Source organism: Bos mutus, chromosome 2 (genome assembly GCF_027580195.1).
Source record: "Bos mutus isolate GX-2022 chromosome 2, NWIPB_WYAK_1.1, whole genome shotgun sequence".
Taxonomy (NCBI): domain Eukaryota; kingdom Metazoa; phylum Chordata; class Mammalia; order Artiodactyla; family Bovidae; genus Bos; species Bos mutus.
Genome location: NC_091618.1, coordinates 74,133,187 through 74,150,808, shown reverse-complemented (window position 1 = coordinate 74,150,808; position 17,622 = coordinate 74,133,187). Strand labels below are relative to the sequence as shown.

General features: G+C 34.2%; 1 protein-coding gene across 8 annotated transcripts in view; it reads right to left on the bottom strand.

The window, feature by feature from the left end:
* R3HDM1 (R3H domain containing 1) overlaps window positions 1–17,622 on the bottom strand; it is a 95,997-nt gene that overhangs the window by 46,376 nt on the left and 31,999 nt on the right. For 4 of the 8 annotated variants that reach the window (XM_005899490.3, XM_070389737.1, XM_070389773.1 and 1 more), the window contains 8 exons: window positions 15,754–15,862; window positions 15,569–15,664; window positions 13,237–13,274; window positions 13,106–13,156; window positions 12,763–12,989; window positions 10,392–10,646; window positions 7,571–7,722; window positions 1,509–1,799 (listed from right to left, as the gene is read on the bottom strand). In XM_005899490.3, coding sequence (XP_005899552.2) covers window positions 1,509–1,799; window positions 7,571–7,722; window positions 10,392–10,646; window positions 12,763–12,989; window positions 13,106–13,156; window positions 13,237–13,274; window positions 15,569–15,664; window positions 15,754–15,862 — 1,219 coding nt within the window. Of the gene's footprint in view, window positions 1–1,508; window positions 1,800–3,955; window positions 4,058–7,570; window positions 7,723–10,391; window positions 10,647–12,762; window positions 12,990–13,105; window positions 13,157–13,236; window positions 13,275–15,568; window positions 15,665–15,753; window positions 15,863–17,622 lie in introns of all 8 variants that reach the window. The other 4 variants (XM_070389755.1, XM_070389745.1, XM_070389769.1 and 1 more) reach the window with 3 other exon arrangements.

The window sequence follows — 17,622 nt, the reverse complement described above, 5'->3', positions numbered from 1 at the left end:
TACAGCATGTGCTCCATACCGGGAGAGGCCACTGCAATGAGAAGCCCGTGCACTGCAACTAGAGAGGGACCCTCCACTCGCTGCAACTAGAGAAAGCCTGCACGCAGCAACAAAGACCCAGTGCAAAAAAAAATAAGAATAGTATCTTCAACAAGTAATGCTGGAATAAAGAGATATACACATGCAAAAGAATGAAGCTAGAACCTTATCTCATACCATATACAAAATCGAACTCAAAATAAATGACCTATATATAGGAGCTAAACCCATAAACTCCTTTAGGAAATAAAGGAGGGAATTCTATCCAACTCATTTTGAAATCAGTACCACCCTGGGCACTACAACCTGAAAAAGGGCTTATAAGGTAACTACAGGTCAGTATCCTTCATGAAAATACATGCAAAACTCTGTAAGAGAATACTGACAAATCAAACCCAGTGATATACAAAAAAGATAACTATATCATGATACATATATATCATAAGGTATGTTCCAGAAATGAAAGGCAGTTTAACATTCAAAAGTCAGAGTAATTCACTGTATTAATAAAGGGGAATAAAACCCCACATGATCGATCACCTCAATAGAGGCAGAAAAAAAATTTTTTTTTATAAGTTAATATCCATTCATGGTAAAGACTCTCAACAAACTAGGAATATAAGAGAAATGTACAAAAAAAATCCACAGATAATTTCACAGTTAACGTTGGAAGACTGAAAGCTTACCCCTAACACTGGGAACAATGTAAGCATAGGTACTTCAAAACATATTTAAGTTAATACATGGATTCTAGAGATTTTACTTCCCTCTCCTGTGAGTATATTCAACAGTGGCGCACTTAGCTAATGCAATAACGCAAAAGAGAAACAAAAGGCAAAGAGATTGGAAAGAATAATGTATGTAGAACAATCAAATTTAGAAAGTCCACAGGATAAAAAGATCAATATACAAAAGACAATTTTATTTCTACATATTAGCAGTTAACAAAAATAAATAATAAAAATAAAAAATAAAATTTTAAAATAATATCCTTTAGAATTATCACTTTAAACATTCAATATTTAGGATATATTTTAAAAACTATATGTAATACTTGTGTAATGAAAACCACAAAATACGATTGACAAAAAAATTACGGAAGATCTAAATAAATGGAGAGAGGTAACATATTTTTGCATAGGCCATTCAACAGTGTTAAGACGCTAGTTCTCCCCAAACTGATCTGTTTCTTCTTAAAATGTACCGTTTTATTTTCATAGTGCATTTACTTTACTGTGTTTCTCTTAAGCTAGTTAAAACAAAACAAACCTCTAAGAGTCAGAAGGGAACTCAAAGATTACATAGTTTAACCCTCCAACTGAAGTATCTATCAGTCATGTGGTTGTCTAGAATGCATTCTAGAGTCTCCAAAAGGGAAGATGGCTGACAAGTTTTGGTCACACGTTCTCACAAGGTTTCTCCGTGCAAAATTAAGTTCTCTAAAGTCAGAAGATGAAAAAGCAATGTACCTGTGGAGAGGGCTGCTGAATATACCCCTGCTGCTGGAGCACTGGCTGGCTGACAGGATGACCAGAGGCAGAATAGCCCGGAGCAGGGACTGGCTGCCCAGGCGGTAGGGGAGGAGGTGGCGGCGGTGGCGGTGGCGGTGGTGGAGGGGCTGCTGTCATGATATAACCAGACTGCTGTGGGGACTGAAGAACAACAGTGGACTGGAACATGGTGGCATGAGGGTCAGAACCATCTGCTGATGGTTGGCGGGCAAGACTCATGTGGCTAAACTGAGACCCAAGGTTGTCCTGCTAAAAAAGGGAGAGACCAGAAATCAGTAAGCTTTCCATACACAGACCGATCTTATCAAAGAAAAATACTTCATGTATTTTAAGAAGAGTTGCAGTAGTATATATTAATATCATGGAAATTCTATATCTATAACAAGCATGATTTAATAGAAGAACAGCTTCAAGAAAACTGTAATTCTGAGGCAGGAAGGTAGCAATATTACAATGCTGTCAACTCAAATTACTTATAAAATATATCTCATGGAAATGTATAGCATGCAGAAAAGAGTAGGGTATAACAACATTTCACAATAAAAAAATGAAGACACTTATTTAAAATGAAGATTAAAGGCACACTTTTATATTAGGCAACTAACATTTTCTGAAAAGACTTCAAAGACCAGGAGTCTAGCCAGGCATGGTACTAATTACTCTTTAATACCCTTCTTCCCAGAAGGTAAGAAGAGTCAGGTTCTATGCATTTCTGTAGTTCCTCCCATACCTATCGATCAAATACAGTAGCAGAAATGAAATATATAAAATCTACCCTCTCTGATCTTCTCTCTAATCTCAAAAATAATTTGGTTATCAATTCTATTTTTCCTTGGTGTTTTTTGGTCTACTCCTTAAATCAGATGCTAGGCAAAGGTAAACCAGGTGACAGTTTCCTATTGCTTTTGCTACTTGGAGAACAGGCAGTGGTGTCAAGAAAAGGCTACAATTTATATTATCTGACTCAACAAAGTAAGGACCAATTCTGACTTGTCTACATAGTATCAACTGAAATGACTACAAGGGGGTTAAAATAGCATTCCCTTGTTGTCAAGGAGCCAGATTGGCAATAACGTGCATCACATTTTGCTGAGAGGAAAAATTTGAAAAAAGGAAAATTACTTAAAAAATTGTGGCAACTGAGTTGTCAAAGTTGACATGTCTACAATTTCTATAATCTGCTTGTTTTTGCAAAGTAAATTAAGGCTATGGAGATGATAAAGGATTGGAAAAAAGGAAACCTGACTTAGTGACTGAAAACCCTTCTCAAATGGTTGTTCTGATTTAGTCCAGCACTACTCACCTAATTCAATGAATAACTTCAGAAGAGGAAAATATACCTAAAAATGCTTACCAGCTGTAATGAAAATGTATGTCCAAATATTTTAAAAAGAAATACCATAATGATTGATATATCCCATCATTACAGTCATCTTGGTGAAAAAGTCGTTTTCTTACTCCAACCATCTGCCATTTTTCAAAACATTTTTGAGGCTTTTATGTTATTTTTTAAAATGTTCTCAACCTTCTCAATGCTGGCAATTTCATTTTCTCAGACTGAAAGTGATCTTTGAAAATCATTCAGAGCCAAGGCTGGTAAATAAGGTTGCCCTGCAGCTCAAAACAAAAACACCCTCAACAAAACAAAACATTTAAAAAAAGTGTTGAGTGATTTTAAGAGACGTCTTATAATTTAACTTGGATGCAATTTCAAAATGTGATGACCGTACAGTCTGAAAAGTAACAGCATCACTGGGAAAAAGTACAGGTGATTAGGTAGATTCAACTTAATGGAAGGAAATTAACATTTACTGAATATCTATTTCATTTTAGGCACTATGCAGGAGGTACTTTATATTGTGGTCCCATATGTTCACTAACTAGAGATGGTCATTACTGAGCTCTTACTGAAAGGTATAACTTGGGGCATGCTTTGGATTAAAGGAAGTACCACTACTTTATAGTCATAGATTAAATATCTAGAGATTTTGATGTCTTATGAAACTGGAAGCTCCAATTCACCCCAATGACTAAGTTTTTTCGGACCTGGTGGGGAAAGAAAGTCTAAACCCAGATGAAAGCTGCCACCCCAGGACTACACAGATCTACACCAGCCTCAATAAGAAGAGTAGTTAAAACATCTTAGGACCTGAAGATTATTTCAGTATGAAAAACAAGGAAAATGTTAGGCTTTACATAATTGCCAAAATAAGCCAATATAACAAATATTTTATGGAACAGAATAAATTATTTCTAATACAGCTTAAAAAAAATGCTTTTTCAAAATATATGTATCCCTGACTTCAGAAAATCACAAAAGAACATATCACATTAATCACATTCACAAGGATTTATCACACATATACCCATAGAAACAACGCAGGACGTGAATAGAGATATAGTACCACGGAGTATTGCTGAGTGGGTGAGACTGGCAGGAGCGGGGATGGGTAAGGGGCTGTAGAGTACTGAACAGGCTGTGAAGAGGGCTGCAGAGGACGAATAGGCTAAGGAATAACAGGTTGGCAAACAATGTTAATGTCAGAATAAAATGTTAGAGAAGAATTACATAAAATGGAAAGTTACAGTTTTTTGGCAATAGCTTAAAACTACAAAGTCATCTTAAAAACAATATAGGAAACAATAAAAACAATAGTAAGTGAAGAAACTCTACATAGAAAATTTCTGAGAACATACATTTAAATTTAAAACATAATTAGAAAATAATTTTTTCATAAAAATATTTGATTCACTACAACAGGTAATTTAGATATTTCAAATGTTATTATCCTACAAGACCCTTGGGTTAGGTCAGTAAAAGCAAACCCCTTTATTCTTTCTTCCTGGTTTGATGAAGGGGCTGCTCTACTTGATGAAGGGGCTGCTCTATAAACATTAAGCAATAGAATTTTTCTTCTATTCTTATTATCAAACAGTATAACAAACATAATATCTATGTCGAGTATTCTATTTGACAAGGCATGATTACTCTTTTGGGACCAAAGTGCCTAAACTTTAGCAATTTTTCAAGGAAAATATACTGTAGGTACCATTACAAATAGCCTAAAGAAAACACACACACAAATAGATCTCTTCTATATAAGGAAGATACATACAGTTTTCTTCTAACAAAAATTTTTATTGAAAGAATATTAGAAGTTGAGAAACTATACTGGGCCTTTGAACAACTCAGGGCTTAGGGACGCTGACTCTCTGCAGGGTCAAAAATCTGGGTATAACATGGCTGGCCCTACATCTGCAGATTCCAGTCCATGGATCCAAATAATCATAGATCATGTATACTGTAGTATGTACGTGCTAGGAAAAACAAAAAAATGTGTATAAGCAGATCCTTGCAGTTCAAACTTGTACAAAGATCCACTGAAGTTCTTTGAAATTTTACTAACAAAATACTCCTGCATATCAGGAAAAAAAAAATCAAGTTTTACGTTTCCCAAGGGTACTCACAGGTATTATTAAAAAATGAAAGAAGTTTCAATCATATTTAAATTTTAGGGAATACACCTGGCTACTGACAGGCAAATTAGTTTCCCAATCTTACCTTTATGTAGTTTGTTACAAAGAACTAATATACATATTGGTTTAATAACTATCATAATCCAGCATACAGGTGACAATCTGTTTAAGTCACCTGCATACCGTCATTTAACATTTGAATCTCTCTCTGGACAATACTTTTGAAGAGTATACTTTAACAACTTCTCTCGTGGCTCAGACGTCTGACTACAATTGTAAAGAATCTGCCTACAATGCGGGAGACCCGAGTTCAATCCCTGGGTTGGGAAGATCTCCTGGAGAAGGAAATGGCAACCCACTCCAGTATTCTTGCCTGGAGAATCCCATGGACAGAGGAGGCTGGTAGGCTACAGTACATGGAATATACTTTAGAAATGCAAAATTAACCAAATAGGGTTACTCAAGGAATAAACTAGACAAGAAGAAATTCCTATGATTAAGACATATAATGCTGAGCTGCCCTTCCACCACAAAATCAAGTTTCTAAAACATGAATGGCTTAGAGTAGTTTAGAATTACACACATACACAAAACACAAAAAATCTACAGTTAAAGTACTAAAATAAAGCAAAAGTTTAAAGATCTAAAGAGTAACCTTCAAGAGGTTAGTGAGAAGAAATTAGCAAGCTTCCTAATGGATGACAGCATGTATCACACCAAATGAGGTGCAGTAGCTTTAAAACTACAAAGTACAAGCTCTTCAATGTGTTATTAAGTCAGACAACCATAAAGACACAACTTTCTTCCAGACAACTTAACCTACTATGTAAGTGTCAGATGAAACAAAAGCTTTAGTCTGCTGGGGAATAAGAGAAAGAGGAGTAATATGAACACCAAGGGTATGATTTTATGTCTGCCAGAGTGTCAAGTGGTAATGAGAAAAATGTGGGCTGGGAGACTGGCTGATTAAAGTGAAACTCTGACAACTCTTAGAAAAGAAAAAGCCTTAGAATGTCCTTTTTTTCTACTTCAGTTGCAACTGGCTGCAAAACAGCATTCACTTAAAGTGACTGGTTTCAAGAATGTGGCCCATCTGAAGGCTTTGGAAATCATGGCATTATTTTGTTTGGTTAGCTGAAATTTCATGGATGGATTATCTCAGTGCAAAAGATCGTTAGTGAGTATCATTTGTTCATCAATTCTCTATTCTTGTATTCAGTGAAAAATTACCAGAAGCACTTGAAGTAATGCCAGGAAGAACAGCCATGGAGTTTGATACATACCCCAAGATTTCAAATTATAGTCTAAGACATCGTTTCTAAAGTAAGCTGCCTGTATCTTTTAGGACTGTCTCTTGAAACTAAATCAGACAAAGCTATTTCTAAGAGATAATAATCTGAAATATATAACTGTAGATCAAACCTTAGGATTTTTTTCTGAAGCTGCCAGACTATTTCCACTGAATTAAATCAAATGAAAATCTGCCCTGTAAAACTCCTGATGAAATATATAGCACTGTAAGATGACCATGTGATGGCAGATTAAAGAGAAACACTTCAAGACCAAGTTGAATGAAACCAAGACAGAAAAGGACAGTGAGGGAGTTTTATTCTGTCTAATATCTACCTGAGTGCATGTAATCAAATGAGGTTGGGAAGTTAAAAAACCTACAAGTCCAACTTTAGGGAAACTGCCTTGCCTAATAAGGAGTCTTAATTGCCAGAGCAGTAATTATTTAGTTAAAAAATATGTGATAACTTCATCAAACTGCTCATACATTTTTCACTCCTGTAATACAAACAATTTAAGCTGTGAACAAAACTAATAAAACTTCTCCAGTTCAACTTTACCACTGTACTTCTGTCACAAAATATTCTCCATGTTCTCACTAGTGGAATACTTAAGATTGTCTTCCAGAGAAAAAGAGGTGCAAATAACTGTGCAAACTGTCTTTGACATGCTATACAACCTTTTAAAAGACAGAATGAAAGTATGAGTTTACACTGGAATAATCAAGTCCAGTAAGAACGAGTAACACATCTCTAGAAGAAAAGCCTGAATGTGAAAATATATGTGGAAACTCTAAACATTTATACAAATTCAAAGTATTATTAAAAGTGCTTTTGATAATTCTGACTCAAGTATCTTTGTCTTTATTTTTCATAGGGTAGGTGGGATGGAGAGTACCTTGAAGCAACAACTCAGTTTCTTATAAGTGATTGATTTGTTGAATTTTAAAACAACTCACTTTGTTCACTGGAATAATGTATAATCTTAGTTTTGATTCCTCTTGTCCATTTCCTGCTACTGTGAAACAGGGATAAAATACTCACCACACAGGATCATGAGATAAAAATTTCCCTTAGCAGAAAAGCCCTTGAAGTTAACTTCTCCCTAGGAGCAGTGAGTGGGACATCATTGGTGGAGAACATTAAAGTTCTAAGAGATACTTACTTGGGCCATGGCAGTTATAATTAGTGAAGTTAGCCCCAAATATGCAAAGGTAGATGAACTTAGCATTATGTAATTGTGGATATGTGCACCTGTGAGAAAATGTGATTAGCTGCTTGTTGTTGAGGTGGTGGGGGTGGCAGAGGTGGCTGTGGAGGTCCAGGCACTTGGGTTCTAACTGGTTGTTGCGTCATTGGAGGATTATACACAACTGGACTCCCATCTGGGTTTATGAAGGGCTGACCTGAAAATTTTAAGAACGAAGGAAAAAAATCACTTACAATGGAGACTGAATATAGGTCATTCTACAAACAACTTATAACATGTTCAATCCTTATTCACAATTCCAAAGGCCTCAAGTTTCTGAAAACCAAAGCTTTTTCTTCTTAGCCTGGAAAGCAAAGTTTGATTTTACATGAGGCTATTTCTAGTCTTTGTATCTCCCACTTAAGAGTAAATATTCAAAAACTTTGCTGCAGTGTTTCACTGTGGTGCTGTCACTCCAGAATCCACTCAGATTATATTATAGTACACAGTATTTTCCAAAAAATTTAATTCTCAAACACCCCTTGCTCAAGGAATTGAGTTACAGGATTATGTAACATCTCAGTTTTGAAGGGAAAAAACAAAACAAAACTTGACTTTGGGATACTGGAAATCCATTAATTAGCCTGTTAGATGGGAAATATTTAACATATAGGTCACATTGCATATATTTAACTAGTAAGATTAAAACCTGATGAAAATTAAATGGCTGATAACTTCAAATTTCAAATTGTGGCTTTGATGGCAGTGTCCTAATTTCATAGATTCTAACTTGTTAAAATTAGAAAATAATCTAAAACTAAATAATTACCTAAAATAACTTCCTTTTGATTTCAGTGAGCTTTATTCATAGGCAAAAAATAAAATGAGAGGATACTTCAGTATTGATTTTGAGGCTTATTGGTTATCAATTACTGAAGGAATATTTTAAGTAACTCTCTACACATAGATTCTAAACAACTTTTTATTACACGAAGTAATATTTTTATTGTGGGAAAATAACCAACAAATATAGATCAAAAGGAAAATAAATTCCCCATAACCTTACAGTTAATTTGGATACCTTCTTCCAGACCTTTTTCTCAATGCACATACAGATTCAAAGATTAGTATTTTTCCATACTATACACTGAATGACTAAAAAAAAAAAAACTGTACTGTTAAAACAATTATGAAATAAAGAGATCATTGATTATGATACCCTTTTAGGATAGGAAAAATATAAAATAAGAGAAATTTGACTGAATAATAGTGTCTTAAATAGCCCCCCAAACATTCTCTCTTTTTTTTTAAAAATAAGTTTGTGACATTTAATAAGATAATATTTGGGAGAGAAGAATATATTGTTCCATTGCGATCAAGTGGGAAAAGTTCTCCAAAGTCAAATTATTTTCATCAGTTAATATCCTGACAATTTATATGATGGATATAGAGAACTAAAGCGAAATCATGCTGGGAATTTGTGGATTGTTTATTAATTTTTAAAACAATGGTAGATTAGACTTGAATGAAAGTATGTTTCAGCATAATTTAAGGACTGCTTGAAAAAAGCTGGATGTGTTGTAATGCTTTTCTCAAAAAAAGGTCACTTTTGGACTAATTTAAAATTAAGTATACAATTCAATTTCAGGTTGATTAGTTTCTCACTTTATAATTTCCTACTCAATTTACACTTTCATGTTTCCAAAAACATATTAACTAATGTTTGGAATGAAAAACAATAGAAAATAGTAAAATATTAAATCATCTTGTATCCTGCTCCAGGAAAATAGGCAGTTTAGTTACATAACAGACCTAAAATATCAAAAGATAACCATTATAAACCAAAACTGAATTTCTTAGGAGTCAGTTTCCTATGCTAATTTAATTTGTTTCTTAGAAACAAAAGATACAAATGAGATCTGAAGGTAACATATTCCAAGCCAAGGTTTTTTCTACAACAAACAAAAGGAAAGTTTCAGGAACACTCCGAGACCCTGACCCTCTATCTGGATCTACCTTGACCAACAACTACCATGCTAGTCTGACCACATCAGCTAAATCTGTGAATATTTAAGGAAGGTTAACAAATGGTTTAAGGTTGTTTTTATTATCTAACTATATGATTGGGCTATGTTGTTTTGATTATAAACCAAGACTTCTCTTGACTTAAGAAAAAAAATTAACATATATAATGGCTGCAGTTTCTTAATCTCTCTGAGGTTCAGTTTCTTTATCTGTAAAAGTAGATTTCACCTAACAGGATTATTATATGTAACGTATTTAAAGCACAACACAGTATATGGCATAAAGCACAACACAATATATGGCACAGAGTAAACACTCAATAAACACAAAGTACTACCTCCTAACTGCAAACAATGTGTTGTCAATATTAATTAACAATGACTACTTTTTCATTAATAGTAAGATGTAGCTTATAATAGCTTTTCCTCAGTAGAAAGCAATTACCATATTCATAAGGACAATTACTTATAGGTCTTTTCACTACATTATAAAAGAAGTAAGAGCTGTTAATGTTCTCCTTTTTCATGAAATGTATACTATTTTCCCCAGGATAAAATTCTTTTGAATAAAGCTCTTTCAAAGGTGGTGGTTGCACTTCTAGGAAATGAACTGTTTCATGATTTGACCTAAAAGACAACGTCACCAATGTCACAAGGAGAAAAATATTTTCTGATATAAATATGTCTTTTAACATTCTCTAGCATAAACTGTTTTTAATAAAGTTCTAGGGAAAATGCTAATCACTCATGAAAAATAAAAAGCTGACAACATATATACAGATAATACATTTAATATACATTCTTTAATTTTCAGATAACTCCTGACATCTCAACTGAAATAAACCTTTTTCTGGATACCAACCTGTTTGAGGGTTGATCAGAATACTGCCAGGTGGTATGCCTGCTGCTTCCAAGGGAAGCAAAAAGAAGCTTGTGCTAGGAGATGCAACTTGCCCATTTAGGCCACCATCAAAGGAAAGAGAACTATGAGTGCTGACAGCTGGATAGACGACAGGTGCACCGTGAGAAGACTGGCTAAGAGCTGTACCTGGAAGAGGCTGCTGGATGTGTGACAGCGAGCCCGTGGATGACCCTACACTACCAGAAGACTCAGAACCTAGGGAGGAGTAATAAAAAAGGGAGTTTTTAAAACCTTATATAAAGATGCAGGCTTTAAATACATAACAATAAAATTCACACTGCATAACATGCAGTTAACACATAAAAGCATGAATTATTTTTGATTTACTGTACAACTTTGCCTCCCCTCCCCACCAAAAATAAGTTTAATACACCAAGACTTATCACATTAAGTTGTCAGGTAAGTCAAAGCCAAAGCATGCAACTTAAGCAAGTCTATAATAATATCAGGCACAGACAGCCACAAAAAACACATTACCGACATTCCCAAAAGGACAAAGTTATATACATTTTTACCTTTAGATTAACACCTAGGAATATATAGATTATAATATTCCCCCAGGACAAACAACTTAGCACAGCCAAATGCCCAAACCTCTTATATCAGAAACCCCTCATCTATAAGAACACAGAAAGATTTAAGAGTAGTGTAGGAAATAACAAAAACAGTAAATTCTCTACCAAATACCAAGAGAAACAACTGCCAAGTTTCATTGCATACTTTCATTTTCAGCTCATAATCATAGCATCTTCCTACAATGTACAGTCAACTTTTAATTTTTATCACAGCAAGGGACAAAGATAGAATAAAAATATTCCAAGTAATTATATTGCTGCTGCTGCTGCTAAGTCGCTTCAGTCGTGTCCAACTCTGCGCGACCCCACAGACAGAAGCCCACCAGGCTCCCCTGTAACACTAGCTTAAATTTTTTTACTATACGTAATAAACTAATTTGATGTATAATGGCTAAAGGGAGACAATGAAACAATGAAGAAACGGAAAGATTTTGATGAATTAGGTTAATTAGGTTTTAAAAAACAGAATTGAGTCTATGAGAATTAATTTTTCATGAAAGAAGTAAACAAATATGATACACTATATAGATTTCTCTGAAGGATAACTTCTATTTTACATTGTGCCAAAATAACTGTTTCCAATAACTATATGAAAAATAAATATACTTATTTTCATCTCTGAAGATAATATAGATTATAAATAGAACATGTTCTTAAAATGTTTTGATTTGGCTGTATGTCTAAATGACTTTCTCAGGACACATGAGTAGTTTTATTATGACGACTTGATGACTAAGTGACCATTTATCAAATAAATGCATATTTGGTACATATGCATATTTCTTACATTAATAAAACTTACCTTTCTTTGGTGATATATCATATACACTAAGACATTTTAAACATCCACATTATATGTTAAAAAGATGACAAGTGCAATTCAAAAACCTTAAGAATTTAAAGCACTCAGTTATATAGTCAGAGATTAAAAAATACTGTCACCTTCAAATTTACACCTCTCCCTTCAACTGTTATCTGTAAAACTGTATGTCTAGGCTGTACCCAAAAGGATAAGGAGAGTGCCATTTCTGATTTTCCTGATTATTTTGGGATAAAAATAAAGATCCATGAGGATCCTAAAAGAGACATAAACTTCTTTAGTATTGAAGCCAGTTAGTGAAAGTGAAAAGAGTAAATGCTATGAGCCTAAAAGTTATATAATCTAAAATAAAGAAGCTTTAGAATGAAAATGTTACTGAAATTTCTACTCATCTATAATAATTATACTGTATTACATTTCTTTAGTTTGACAATTTCTCAAAAAGTCTCAGCAATTTTATACATTTTTTGAACAGCAAGTGAACTTTATCATGAAATGCAAACAATAATATGATAGTAGTTGTTGAATTTCAGCTAATAATGGTATTAGCTAAAAATGCAATCAATGTTAACTAATCCTACGTGAGAAACCACAGCTTCTAACTATAACTAAGCACTGAAGGATTTCCAATCACCTAAGGCACTTAAACAAGAGATGACATTTCATTAACCAACCTGATTTAAGTTTACATCACAGTGGAGGATTCTTATTTTAACTGATGTCTGTGAATCTGTCTCACAGAGAATAAATCCTAATGTCAATACACATATTACCTTATAAGTACTTTGGAGGTGCTCAATGTACTGCTGATAAGAATCTTTTATTTAAGGATAATTACAGAAGCCATATGATAAATGCCAAGCCAACATTATGGAAACTAATGTTTGACTGCACAGTTCTAAACAGATATTTGTACCTGTTTTTGAAAGCCTGCCTATGCTTTTGCTGCTTCCAGAACTATCACCTCTTGTCAGAACTGAAATTCCACTGAAGCTGCTGGCTTTGGTTACAGCAGGCTTGAAGTTTCGGAGAGAGCTGTCTGAATCTGTGCTACTCCAGGGCCGTGGTTCAGAGTACTTCAAATCATTCTCAGTGCTGCTTTGATGGCTATTTGTTGATCTTCCTGAAGCATCTTTATTAACTCTGTAATTTAGAAATAAAACTTTGAAAAGCCAATAGAGACAAAAAGGAAAATTATGAAGGAAAAAAAAAGCTCTCAATTTTCAATACTGTACTGCATGAAAACATGCTTCCAATACCTAAATATCTGGCGCCTCTGCTGAGTGCTATTAGCATCCTCGTCTTGGATTCTGTTGGCATTTTAATAAAACATTTTTACTTTTATTAGCGTCAGTCAGACACTTACCAAAACAAATGTTAAATTCCTCACCTTTTGTCAATAATATAATTCTCTTGGGAACACAGGGACTAGAAAGAAAGAACAGATATAAAAAGTTGAGCATTTGTCAAATAATGCCATCTGTAAACCAATGATGACAACAAAAATCATGTGTATTAATTAAAATAACAATAGTTACTCCCGGTCCTCAAATCAAACATGGTGGTAAGGTACACAAATAAATGATAATGAAAAATCTTTTTGGCTTGGAGATACTATGCTTACTTTTAACAGACACATGTTTTTGAAACAATGCATTTCTGTTGTACAAAGTAACTTAAAATTCAAATATTGTTTCCAACAAGTAAACCCATTTTCACTGTTAAATATTCAAGATAAATACACGTCTGTAGATTCCATCTTATTCACTCAACAAATACCTTGATCAGTTCTGCTTTGGCAGCAGCTGTAGCAGTGAACAAGCAGCTATGCCTCAATGTAGCTTACACCCAAAAGCCTCCCAGTGCTAACAACCTGACTCAGATAGCCATCATTTTTGCATCTTGTATTAATTACAAGTCTTCTAGTTTACCAGCTATCAGTTTTGCTCCTTTCATCCAATTTAAACAGCAAAAGCCATAGAAACCTCTCTGATCATGTCTTTCCACTCCTTAATAGCTCACTGATCTTCTAGTATTTAGTATTAATTGCTCAGTTGTCTATGACTCTTTGCAATCCCATGGACTGTAGCCTGCCAGGCTCCTCTGTCCATGGAATTCTCCAGGCAAGAATTCCAGAGTGGGTTGCCATTTCCTTCTCCATGGAATCTTCCCAACCCAGGGACTGAACCCAGGCCTTTTGCATTGCAGGCAGATTCTTTACCTTCTGAGCCACCAGGGAAGCCGAATCTTCTAGCACAGGGGTCAGCAAACTACAGTCAGCTATCTGTTTTTCTAAATAAAGATTCACTGGAGCACAGCCATGTCCATTCATTCACATATTGTCTATGGTTGCTTTTGTATTAATAATGGGAGTTTTGAGTTGTTGCAATGAAGGCTATATAGTAGGAAAGCCTAAAATACTCATTATTTGCGCCGTGAGAAAAAGTCTGCTGAACCCTGCTCTAGCTAAAAACTCAACTCCCTGCACTAGATTTCAGGATCAAGCTGAAATAAGATTCCTACTAATTCTCCAATTGAAACGTCCCTCATTTCCTGCCCCCTAGGCCATAATCCAGGTGGATTATGAATTCTTCAGTTCCTCATGAGTCTAGCTCTCCTTTATCTCTGGCCCCTGCAGATGCTGACCCTGGACATGGAACACTTCAATCCTTCAGGTCTCCTCTTAGAAGCTAACTCTTCCTCTCACTCCAGAGTTCTGGTTTTTGGTGCATCTCTACTGTGTTCCCTATTTCACCTTCATGTTTCTATACCAATTACACACTGTATTGTCATTATCTCAATACTCATCATGGGTAGAGACCTCATTCATCTTACAATTACAGAGGAAAACAGATCTAGGTTAGGCCCTGAGAAGACCTAGGGTGAATCTTGTCATTTTCTAGCTAGATGATCTTTGTCTATTTTACTTAGACTTCTGGAGCCTCAGTTTCCTCATCTGTGAATATAAACAGTGATACTGCATATAGGGCTGTTTGGGAGATAATTTATTGTAAATGTGCATGGATACATTTATCTAGTGCCCAGCAAAGTACCTACTACAGGTGATCAATAAGATTTGTTGAATATTATAAACTTTTAACTGACAGTCTAGACTTTAGTGTCATTTCCTTTTTTTTAATACAGAGAAAATTTCTATCTCTGAAAGTATTAACACAAATTACATATATTCTTATATCCTTGACTAGTCCCTAGTACTGCATAGAGCAGATACTGGTAAAACCAAACTGATTCTCTTCTTGAATCTATGTGTAAAATAAGCAGCCACTTAAAAGATCCATATAATCACATAAAAGTGGAAAGTAAATATTAATTTAAAAAATCAATTAGCTTTACTTTAAAAGAAACAAGTTATTTATCAAGAAAAGCCCACTAGCAAGTAGGATTTAGGGCACATGATTTTGTAGATAGTGACCAATATTACAAAAATCTCCATTCTGTGAGAGGAAAAAAATACTATATAAATATATAAACTATATACTCAGTCCAAAGTACTACTTCTTAGTTGATCTGCTTCCAACTTTTGAAAAGTACACATAACTGGAGCAATATAGTATTTTACAAACTATTAAATCATTAACATGAATAGGAAAGACTATAACAAATGTAGCTGAAAGTAAATATGATCAATAGATTAAGGGAGGAGTGAATAGGCAATTAGCATATATTTAAACATGAAGACCTAAATATAAGTCAGTACATACATCTTGGGAAAATATCCGGTCTCTAGCTCTCTGGTACTCTTCTTCTCTTTCTTCTATAGATTTGCTTCGTCTGTCATCTTTCAAACGTATTCTCATCTAAAGAAAAGAGAACAATTAATCTTGGGGAAATGATCTGCCAGGATAAGTCCAGCATCTATAAAAATGCTCCAAATGTGCTAGGTTACCTGGTTATCATCCTTGTCAAAGCTAGAGTTATCTCTCTTGAGGATATATCGTTTCTGAAAGTCTTCACCTTTATCATCCTTAATATGTTCAGTAAATTTCTGATCGGGTCTAAAAAATAAACCAAAAACCAAGGGAACAAAACATAAAACAGTTAAATATTACATTTTATGAAAAGTGGTAAAAATAATATGTTCTCACTCACTGGTGCTTTTATAGATACTTATGTTATCTCAGTTATTCCTCAAAAATAATTTTATAAGAAAACATTAACTATCCCACGTCATGACTGAAAGGATATACGAAATACACTGTGGGCTCTGGAATCTGACTGCTTAGGTTCAAATACTCAGCTTTAACATTTAGTTGCTTTAGTTACTTATTAACCTTTCTTTTCCCTACTTTCCTCATTACAGTCTACCTACTTCATAAGGTTGTTCTGAAGATGAATTAATAGATGACCAGGACTTAAAACAGTAAACAGTAGACGTTTGTTATTATTATAAATACTACTGACAAAACTGAGGATCAAATGACTAAAGCAACTGTCCAAGATTAGGGGGCAAGGAAATGACTGAGCCATAGTTGGAGCCCTGGTATGTAAGCCTGTCTCTTCTCTTTGCATTGCCTCCTCTAACTCAAAGAAACAATTCTGGAACAAAGGAAAAAGTATAGCACAGTATCTTATGTTACACTCTTACAGTACCTGCTCTGATGTTACATAACCAAATATGTTGTGGTTGAATTTAATAAAACTTAAGAGACTACTTCAAAATGCTACCAAGTTACCAAGTATTCTTAATTATAGCGGGATACATCTTTGTTTTGTATTAACTGAAACAGGTTAAAAAGAGGTTTTTTGAAGGTTCATGTTATGACTTAAAGTAATGATTATGAACTCTTAACAACGTATTTCCTGGCTGATTGGTTTTTCCTCTATGGAAATGCTGCAAGTTCTACCGGGATCCAGAAAACAGATGGAATGCTGTTGCTCTTGGAAAATTATAATCATATAAGATTTCATTTTCTGATATATATTCTCAGCTACAATAAATTAATTCATTCAACACTCCTGAGACTTAATATCATTCTATTATAAAACTGAAATATGTGATCTATAAAAAATATATTTATAGGCAATAAAGAAAGGCTAACTGAACTAAGCAATTTTTTATATATACTTAAAATATATATTATGTAGTCACATAATTTATTATGGGTACCTTAAATAAATTTCTAAACCAGATAAACCTGAGTAAGGATATCTTCAGCAAACTTTGTAAGATATTTCATTATACATAGTAATTAAGTAACACTTCTGAATATTTGTTTTAACTTAATGAATTTTTAAGAGTACTGTATCTACAGCCTGTCAAATGATGCAAAGATTTTAAATGAGAATTATCTAAGTAAGCTGAAGAAATCTTTATTTTAAAATATATTTAGATATGTGAAACAAACATATCTCCACATAGAGCTATACACAGAACTAAAGAGAAAAATAAAGAGTAAAAAAAAAGAAAAATTCCATGGCCAAACTGATGAGAAAAAGACTGCTTTCTTAAGGAATTGGAAAGATTATCTATTTAATCCTGACAATGGCACTATACTGTTATTTGTCACATGATTGCCCCACTGGTTTATATCAACTATTTTTGCAGCTGTTCAAAATCACGTTTTCTTTTTCAAGCGGTTTGTACTTGGGTGAGAGATGTTATTCCAATATGACTGTAAGATTTAACCAAGAGCCTGGCAACTTTTCTAAGAGCAGCTGGATTCCCACACCAAATAGCATTAGCAGGCATTTCAGCTAACCTTAAGACTGTCTTACCTCTGTCTTTTATAGATGCCTGAATTTACTGCCCTGCAAT